At 44.4% G+C, this 10331-nt stretch overlaps 1 protein-coding gene across 1 annotated transcript; it reads right to left on the bottom strand.

Annotated features, from left to right (window-relative positions):
* Positions 1 to 2612: 2612 nt before the first annotated feature.
* Positions 2613 to 8510, bottom strand: PCOAH_00036340 (Uncharacterized protein; the record flags this gene model as incomplete). The annotated part of the gene is made up of 2 exons (XM_020060425.1): positions 2613 to 2664; positions 2830 to 8510. The coding sequence occupies 2 exons, from the start codon at positions 8508 to 8510 to the stop codon at positions 2613 to 2615; spliced, it is 5733 nt and encodes a 1910-aa protein (XP_019915769.1).
* Positions 8511 to 10331: the final 1821 nt, after the last annotated feature.

Here is a 10331-nt window from a genome sequence, read left to right as displayed (position 1 = left end):
TTTTCCTCTATTCCTTTGTTTTTGTAATGCTCCTAATTTGTATACCTCGGCCAATTTGCCCTTCGTCTGTTACGCTTTTTTGCGTTTTTTCAACACTTGATTACTTTCACGCGGGGTGACTAACTGTGAAGTGTTTTCCTGTGTATGTTTGTAAGAACGGTGAACTACGCGAGGCAATCTTTTTAACCTTTCACAAATGTAGACGTTACAACGACAGGGCAAATATGCGCACAAACTGTGATCATGTAGGCGGTGACAGAGTCGTGTAACATGGGAGGACAAATGGACGTCGATATGTAGGTTCACAGTGGTCTCCCCCCAATGGGAATGAAAACACGCAGTAAGGTCGGAAGAGGTGCTGGATGGAGGATTAAACGCATGTATAGTGACTTGACGCCAAAGGGCCAAAACAAACGGGTATGCACAAATGGGAACAAGAGAAAGTCAAACCACTCCGAAGAGCACCCACTATATGCAAGAGCATTTGCTCGCTCACGCTGGTATGGGGATGATGTCGAAATGCGGAAAACGCCAAGCGAACGGTGGGGAAAGAAAAAAAATCCGTTGTTAAAAAAAAAAAAAAAAAGATTCAGTTATGTATGTATACGTATGCGGCCTTTACGAAAATACGCACATATGGGTTCTTTCCACAGGTTGTGTGGCATACGAACGTAAAATGCGCACAAAGGTTTTTCTCTTCCGTTCTGGTACTAGCGGACTTGCGGGTGGAAAAAATGAAACGACGCAAAAAAAAAAAAAAACTACAGAGTGTTCGTGTAACGAACGGGTTTATGTCATCTGTTTGTTCGGTCGGGTAAGCAAGCGCTTTAACAGTTTGCCTAACCGATGAGTTAACCTCTCTGTTGATTGCTCTTTTTGCTACTTTATTATTTTTTCTTTTTCCTTTATTCTCTTTATTTTAATTAATTATTTTTTTTTTTTTTTACTTTATAATTTAAAAAATTTTTTTTTTTTTTATCGCACTATATGGAAAACGATGAGAAGGGGCGGTATATGTCGTGACTACCGGCTGAGCACGGGTTTATAGAAAATGAGCACAGCTTGGGGCATAGAGGGGGAAAAACGGATGCCCTGGTCTTGCCTTGCCCCTCGCATATACCTGCTTGCGGGATTCTGCCTTGTGTTGCCATCCACCTTGTGCCACGCGCATGAGGGGGTCGTTTCCTTTTTTTTTTTTTTTTTTTTATATGCCCTCCACAGGAAGAGAGCGTATGATGTATGTTTGGTGCATAGTACGCTTGCGCAGCGTATAGCTAAGAGAAAGCACGCGGAAGAAGCGGCTTTTCGCCCTCCTGCGCAAACTCTCCAGACGTTTACAGAAGTATAGTATATATATACAATGCAAAGTATGTACTGCTGAACGTATTGCCTAACTGACCGCGGCGTTAACATAGTGTTCCCCAACTGGAGAGACCAATACTGCATTTTACAACTGACTTTTTCCCCAAGTAAAGGTGCTAACACGAGTGGAAAAAAAAAAAAAAAAAAAAAAAAAAAACTCCGGGAAGAGAACCCTATCTCGACTTCGTACAAAAAACAAGTGATCAAGAAAAAAAAAAAAAAAGAGAACATCACTGTGGTGTTGCATGCGAATGCGTGGAGTCTCTCACGAATGTGCCTACCCGACGTTCCAGAAAAAGTGGAACATAACGGGGTAAAAGAACAACGCGGCAAAGCATAAAATGATATTTAGAATGGAATAAAATCCGTGGGGACAAATTTATTCTCCACCTTTTGCCGAAAGATCAACCTGCTTGTCCAATCGTCTCAAGCGCTCCTAGTTGGGCCAAAGATTGATACCACTCAACAATACCAAAAAAAGGGTTAACACATTATTATTCCAACACGTTCATGCCAACGTTTTAGGTAAGTGCCCTTATGACACCCACAGTCCACTTTATGGAGGCCCTTCCCCAAAGTGGGGGTGCCAAAATTAGTGACAGCATCCATGGTGGCTTTCTCAATCTGAGAAATTTTGCACCACTTGGAACGAAAAAAAAAAAAGAAAAGAAAAGGATCCACCTGTGATTTACAGGGGGACACAACGGCTACCTACCCTTAGCGCAGAGACGCGCGAGGGAATTGTGAATAAACATATTTGCGTTTTTTCCCCATCGTGAAAAATGAACGGGGGGATAACAAAGGTGATTTATAATGACTAGTCAGCGTCCTCATAAATGGTTACCAAGAGGTGGGGAACAAAATAGGGGTCATAAAATGGGACACATAGAGGGGCTCCCATTCCGGGAGAAATGCCCATCGACGCATATACAAATAGCAATGTGGAAAAAAAAAAAGAGAGCCGCACTGCATTGTTAAAAAATTGGGCGAATCTGCACAACGGGGGTGACATCCTCCCGCTGGAACAAGACACCACATGTAGCAACTCGCGCATGCACTGCAAATTAGTAGTTATGCACCTCGCACAGTGTGCACTTCCTTACGGCTGTCCGTGCATTCATCAAAAAGGGCTTCTTACTTTTTTCCTTTGTGAATTTCCTGGTCTATTTTCCATTTGTCACAACTGAGCATAAAAAATGGTGTCTCTTCATGATGGGTAATACCTCGTTCTTTTACGCAACTTCGGTGCACTACTTGCTGCAAATGGGGGTGTCCTCGTTCGCGCCCAGGCTGGTGATAATGCTGCGGGGGGGAGAAGAGAATGTGCCAATGTAGACATTATGACAAGTATGTAGTTATAAGAAGCACGTAGCGATGGTACGTACTCAGTGACGATTGCAAGACGATGCGAAGTTTTCACACACACGTAACGAAGCGCACCGCTTTAGCGGCACCCCCATCACGTACCTCTTAAGGAGCTTCCTAATAAGCATGAGTCTCTCCTGCAGCGCCACGAGCATGTTCTTATTGTGCAGATAATACTTCTGTGGTGAGCCCAAGTATAGGTTCCTACTGGCCAGGGCCTCTGTCTCCTCTATGCCAGACTTGTTAGACATCTTCTTCCCTCCAAACTGAGGATCTTCATTTAAAAGGATCCTCTTGTTTAAGTCAAGCTTTGCCAAATTGACAACACAATCGTTCAGCTTCCCAATTTCTTTCCCCACAAGGTAGCTAAACGCGGAAATATTATTTAGCATATTTTTCACAAAAATGTAGGAGTTCGTTTTTACTAAATCTGAGTGGTTCACATCCAATTCTTGGAGACACTCCTGAGCCCACTTCATCCTGAAGTCTGCCTCCTCCATTGTTAAATTTGATGTCTTCACAAGAGATTCACATAAAATTTTGCTTATGCCTAGTAGTACTGGTTGTGTTAGAGACGACCTGTCTTTGAGGAGTTGCTTCGCGTTGAATCTATGACACAACTGGAGCAGCCAGTGTGCATTTGTGTTCCTTTCGATATCGATGGAAAGAGCTAACGTGAATGCTTGGTTTATTTCTCGCTCACTTAGTAGGTGGTTAATTCGACCTTTTATAAGGATGTCCGAAGTTTCGTTACGTGGCTTAGAGGGGTAATCCTCTTCTTGTTTTAACTCCACGATGGAGCTGCTACTTCTATTTTGGTTCTCATCTACGGTTTTCTGGTTTGGGTGTGCATACTGCCTTGCCCCACTGGGGTCGCCTCTGAGGTCATTTCGGAGATCAGTTTGTTGTCCATTTGGTTGTCCATTTGGTTGACTCCTTTGGTAACCGCTTCGATAACCATTCAGGTAGTCGTTCTCCCCGTTTTGGTCTGCCGGTTGGTCCATTTCCTCCTCCTCTGCGGAACTGTCCTCCTCATTGGCCTCCTCTCCCTCCGCACGGAGCATCGCATGGTCGAGTTCCCCCCCATCGGCCACCTCCATTATACGGGCCTTCCCAATTCCGTTAATATCATCCCGCAGGTAAGAAATCTGCTTGTACATATTAAAGGTGAAAAGCTTCATTTCGCTTTGCAGATCCTCCAGTTTTTTGCTAATGGAAATTAGTGCGTCTTCACTTTTTCCTCCTTCGGCCTTCTCACACAGCACTGCCTTCTCTATGGCACACAATTCTTTACTTATCATTTTCTTGTTTTCCGTTAGAAGCGAGTTTAGTGACTCCTTCATGGACTGGAAGCCCGTGTTGTATGCTTCCTTCATTCCAGGGATTACACTTTTGGCGAACTGAATTTGAATTTCCGATGAGATAACTGAGGGCATTATTTTCTTCACGGCGTTCTGATGGGTGCTGGTAAAGAAGTCTTCCATTTCTTTGTTAAGAGAAGTTGTTGTGCTTTTTTTCCCTGTTTGTTTATTGGCCTTATCGTGGTCCACGTTGTGCTCTACGCCGTTTTCAGTAGTGGTGCCCATTTGATGTCCTTCTTCATCCCTGCGAACCTGTCTCACATTGTCTAGTGCCCACTTCTTTAGCTGTTCGTTATTCCCCTTTAGCGACCTCGCGAAGGCACCTTTCAAGTCCTCTGACATGCTCAATAACGTCTGTGACAGTTTGGTCGTCTCATTATACATGGCTTTCTTAAAAATGCTCATATCGCTTATCAGCTTCTCCACCTTGTTTTCATACCCGTTAGTCTTCTGCCCCCGAAGGTACATCCCATGACCGCTCACGCAGTTACCATTGCTCACCCCGCCTATGTGGAGACCACCCCCTTTCATCGCATCGTAAATCTTCCCCACTGTCGTACTAATGGAAAAAATCTTCCCATTCATATTTTTAGTTCCGTTCTTGAGGAGGGTTATTTCTTCCATTATTTCATTCATCCTCTTGTCACAATTGCTAACCATGGCTGCCATTTCTTCGTATGATTTTTCTCCTCCTGGATTTATGCTTCCTTCCAAGTCACTCTCCTTCATTTGTCCTCGGGTAGTGACTTTCTCCGTCAGGGTTGCCATTCCAGAGGTTGCAATTTCATTGTATATAATATCTGCCATTTTGTCGCTAACCTTTTTGCATATCTCTCTACACATCTGTTTGAGCAAGTCATCTGATACCTTTCCTGTTTGTCCTTCCATAGTTGGGTTCCAGGAAATGCTGTTACTTAAGGCTGCCTTAACGCTCACCCGTTCTTCTTCATTAGAGCATTTATTCAATTCGATCATTTCACTTTCTTCTTTTTGCTCCACCGGCTTCGTTCCCTTACCTACCATGGGAGTTCCCCCCTCCGTGGGATCCAGAACCGAGTGCTCCCTTCCACGAGTCTCACAAACCTCGCTACACTCGTCTGACTTGTTCTTACTTTTGTGTGATGGTCCCTCCAGTTGTATTTCCTTCTCCATTTCATCTTTGTGTTCCCTCAGGAGACCCCCCTCATTGGTGCTGCTTATTGTTGTGGGTACCTTCGCCGATGGAACTGTCCGAGTTGGTTCCTCCGCTTCTGTCTCCTCACATACGGGGGGACTACTTTTAAAGAACCCTAACTTGTGTAAAAAGGAGTTCAGATTTTTCTCCTTCTTCACGCCCCCGTCGTTCTCCTTCTTATTATAAGGTTCGTTATGTTCTATGTCCTCCTCGAGTGGAACCTGCTCTTCTGCTACCTCTCCCTCATTAACGCTATGTTGAGAATCCACTTTGGGAATGCTCTCCCCGTCTGAATTCTCCGGATTGTCCATCTCGCTGGGTTCACCTCCGTCCTCACACTCCATGAACCTCCTCAGTGCATCTTCATGTGTCGACATTATAATGTCAATGTTGCTGTTATGTTCGACGGTTTTTTTTTCTTCCTGTTCGATCATTTCTGTATTTACCCCAACATAGGGGGGAAGTGATATGCCCACATCTACTGGGTTGGTTTCTCCTTGGGGAGCAGCCCTCCTTCCTCCATCGATAAAGGAAAAAAGGACATCTGCATGGTCCTCATTTCTACTGCTCCTATGCGACGTCGTTGGCGCTGACCTTTCCGTGTTTTCTACTTCTTCATCCTTTTGCTCTTCTTCCAATTTTTCTAACTTTTCTAACTTTGCATTCCTTTGCATTTCTCCAATAGAGTTGGCATTCTGCGTGGGGATGTCCTCCACATAAAAATTGCTGCCTGCACATTCAAGGCCCTCGTCAGGGGAGCTCCTCACAACGGCTGCATTTCTTCCTACTGCACACACTTTCTGCGCCATATCCAATTTCTCTCCTTCGTGCATTCCGTTGGTTAGGGCATTCATATGCTCCATTTCAGGATGACCCTTCAACTGGTTCTTTGCTCCATGGGATGCCTCGTCTGGGTTACCCTTTCCCATAAGATCCTCTAGCGTCTTTTTTATACTAACACTTGCTTCAACACTGCGCGAGTTCACATCACCACTACCGTTTAGAATTCCGTCATGGGTACCTAGCACATCCGCACTGGTATTATGAATAGCAGTAGATGCACCTACGGTTACTTCCCCCTGCGGCGTTATCCCCGCGTCGACACTTCGCCTTTTCAACGAAGTAAGAAATGCCATTTCATCTTTACTAATAGGATGGAGGGAGTTTCCACTGCCATTTGGTAGGGTAGCAACTTCCCTTTGACTTGGATGCCCAATGTTGGCATTTTCTGGGAGACCTGTTAAGGCGCCCTTGCCTGTCACTGCACCGGGTGTGTTTTGACTTCCCACCCCAGGGGCCATTATCGCGTTTAGGAACTCCTCATAGTGAGCTATATTATTCTGTATACTCGTAGGTTCTTCACTTTCCTTTTTAATATTATTCGGTTGGATCTTCTCACCATGGTGCGCTGCGGAAGGGGAAGGTCCATTGTTCGTGCCGGTCGCTTGACCGTCATTAACAGTGGGTACTTCTTCCTGCTTTGTACCCTTGTTACCCGGTTTTTCTTCCTGCTTGGTATCCTTGTTGTTGGGTTCTTCCCTTTTCGACCCCTCCTGCGTGTTCCCATCTGGAGTGCCCTCCCCGCCACTGGGGCCGGCAACATCCCCCATGAGTAGCGGTATAGGAGCAGAAAAAGACTGCACGCTCACGCTCTTTTTAGACGAATTAAAAATAATGGAAAAAAGAAAAAGATTAATTATATTTAAAGAGGAGGAAGAAACAGACACGTTTAAAACTTTAGAGAATTTAAGGCAGTCGTTTGTTTTGATTAATCTGATGGAGCACAATGGCAGGATGGAGTTATTCGGTAGGTGGACAAACTTTGGGTGTATTTTAAAGTCTAGTCTTTTTTTATTAAATATTTCTAGGATAAAGATGAGGCTCCTGCTGCTGTAAGACATGTTTGCGGCGCCCTCACGGTAGGAGATGTTAAAAAAGACAAAGAACTCCGAGGGATCCACAAAGAGTTCCATGTTTTCGATGCTCACGTTGTCCCTTTCGACGAAAATATTTTGTACACTGCACTCTCTCAGTATATCAATACGCTCCGTTGTGTCCTCTCCGGTGGGGTCACCTCTATTATTAAACGGGAAAACAGATATGCAACACAAACTGTGGAAAACAATCAAGTAGTAGTTGCTCTGGTTCGTGTCATCACCACTTTCGTTCGATTGAAAAAAGCTGTTCAATATGTGCACAGAGGATATTTCCACATCCATGCATCTTCCGATCTGTTGATCAGCCCCGCTCGTGGCGTCCCCGTTCTGTGATCCCCCCGTCTGCAGCATCGATATAACCCTCTTCAATTCCTTCTGGAGGGAGCTGAAGCCCACAAGGGTAAACTTGATTCCCTGATTGCTGCGCTGTAGTTGCCAAATTATTGTGTAGTGATTGTTCACCAGCGCGAGGAGGTACTTTCCGTTCAGGCTCATGCAATAGGTGTTTAGCAGAGCCTTCTCTGCGGTAGTAGCATCCTTCGACGTGTTGTCCTGCTTAGCACCCACGTGGCTGTAATTCCGCATGATGGGTTCAAAGAGGAGCGTCACCGCACACCCAGCAACCAGCTCATCAGTGACGTCCACCTCGTCCTTCTTCTTTCTCGAAGCCATCACATTAATCAGCGAAGAAATGTTCCAAATATACAAACAGTTGTTATGCCCCGTTAGAAAGAAGTTGTCACTCTTGGGTAGCCAACTGGCCTTTAAAGGAAGGCCACTCTTCAACGTATTCTGAACACCCACATTATTGGAAGAGGATAAGGAGGTCGTCCATGAGGATCCTTTCTTCTGATATGGAGGGAAATTCAAACAGAGGATCAACTCTACCTTGTACTCATTAATATTGTATATATATAAATGTCCCTTATTGTCTAGGATAAGCAAAAAGTTCCCATTCTCTTTGTTGAAAGAAACATAGACCACCTCATTGTCGTAGGGTAGCTTTATCCTTGTAGTGTTAACCCCATTCTGATTGATCAAACGAAACTTTCCGTTTTTCAGAGCGTAACAAACATTCTTCGAATTGACGTCTAAAATTTCTCCTTCCTTTTTTATTATTTCTAATCCGTCACTCCTTATTTTGGAAATTAGGTTTTCATTCAGCGTTAATAGGTTCGTATTTTTTGGTGGCAGATTTTCTATGGCACTGACTATGCTCTTCGTCTTTATCTTGATGTTGTTTGTTTGGAAGGCCCTTCTGGTGTAGTTCCCCTGGGCGATTATTTGCCCGTTTATTTCCTGCGCCTTCATTTTGTCGCTATTCCACTGAGTTGCCTGGTATGTTGTACGTGCGTGGGAGGAGCCACACTTTCACCTCAGCGTAGATACTTCACCAGGCCAATACGTAGCTTGCACGTATGCACGTATTAGGGTGGTGTGACTTTTTTTCTTTAAATTTGTCTCCCTCGAATGTCGTGCGGTGAAAAGTCCACCAGATAAATGCTAATTAAAAATTGAAACAAACTCAAGTTGGGATCAAATGGGCAAGCTGACTCCCGTTGGGACAAATTGGGGCCAACGTTGCCTGCACTATCTCAGATAACCGTGCTCCCACTCGGAGGCATATGCATCTACACATGTGCGGCATGCACAGGAGTACGAATGACCATACAAATTTATAGGCCAAGTGATGTCCCAAATAACCACCCCAAGAACAGCCCCCCACAAACACAGGGCGCTCACGCTCTAATGTAGGGGGGCCAAAACGAATGCGTGTAGAAGATTAAAAAAAAAAAAAAAGAAAAAAAAAGCGTAAGCTTACAAATCTGTTACTGAGACAATAAGCAAAAAAAGGATAATTAAAAAGGTATACAATATAGTCCCACAGGCATGTACGTAAGGAAGTACATTTATGCATATAGGCTTATATGCATAGGAATGTTCATATCTGCGTGAACGATGAATGGGCTATAAAAAGGAGCATTCAAGCAACATACACAAGAATTTCTCTTGCCTCATGTTCGCTTCTTTTCTTCTTTTGGTAAAATTCGTTCCGCTGATAAATCTTTCCTTAGCAATTAAAATGGAAAAAAGAAAAAAAAAAAAAAAAAATTATATCGCAATTTTGACGTTTTACAGTTTTTCTTTTTTTCTGTACTCCATTTTACGGGCAAGGTGGGGCCTATTTTGTGCTCCCTTTGTATTTTAAAGGGGCCCACCTTGCGCGCTGTACTTTTTGCCGCTACCACCCAGCGTTGACTCTTCACCGGTTCAGTCAAAGCGCACAAGCCAACCAGCCAGTGCTGCCTACTTTCATCACTTCGGAATGTATTTCCACGTGTTTTAGAGTTGCCCCACCAAAATAAAAAAAATTAATCTCCGGAATTGTACGTTTGGATCAGTGCCTCTTCCGATGGTGTTCTCCCAAATATTCGTATGTAATGCAGAACCCCACTGACCTCATACCACACGCGAGGGTCACTACAGAGAATGCATAAATGGTACGTTCTACGGGTGATCCGCTCCTTGCGTCAGCTATCAGCACGCGCAGATACAGGCAACCGTTTGACTGTGCGGCAATGTAAGCATACTAATTTCTTACGTTCACATTCGTTCGTGGTTGCCCATCCTACATCACTGAACTACCCACGAAAGGGGCATTGAGGTGAAAAAGGTAGCCCTGACCTCCTTAACAGGAATGGGCAACTATTAGATGAATTCGCCAGGGGGGTTAACAGTCGAGGCCATGTCGTAACGCTTGTATCGGTCTCTATCGGCATGTGACCCCTGCCTAACTTAACACAGGAGACCGAACTTAACGCCTACAACGGATTAGCACACTTCCAATTTCGTCTATGAGGTGTATGCCCACTGAGAAGGGGCAAATATTTCCCACCTATTGGTGTAGGTCTATCAGGTGCTTTCTTTACTTATTCCCCTCAGGCTAAACTTCATCAACCATGGAGTCAGCCATTTACCTCTCATGCAGCGTCATGCAGATTCTTTCACCCCTGGGAATGTAAACCTCCTGCGCGTGCTTCCATTTGGCAATGGTTATCAAAGCTGATTGTGGTGAGCCCCCAATTTGAAATGACCATATTTGGAACTTCTCCCCGTTCATTCCCTTTCAAA

Source organism: Plasmodium coatneyi, chromosome 11 (assembly GCF_001680005.1).
Source record: "Plasmodium coatneyi strain Hackeri chromosome 11, complete sequence".
Lineage (NCBI taxonomy): Eukaryota > Apicomplexa > Aconoidasida > Haemosporida > Plasmodiidae > Plasmodium > Plasmodium coatneyi.
The sequence above is the reverse complement of the archived record's forward strand: the minus strand, read 5'-3'. Positions and strand labels throughout refer to the sequence as shown.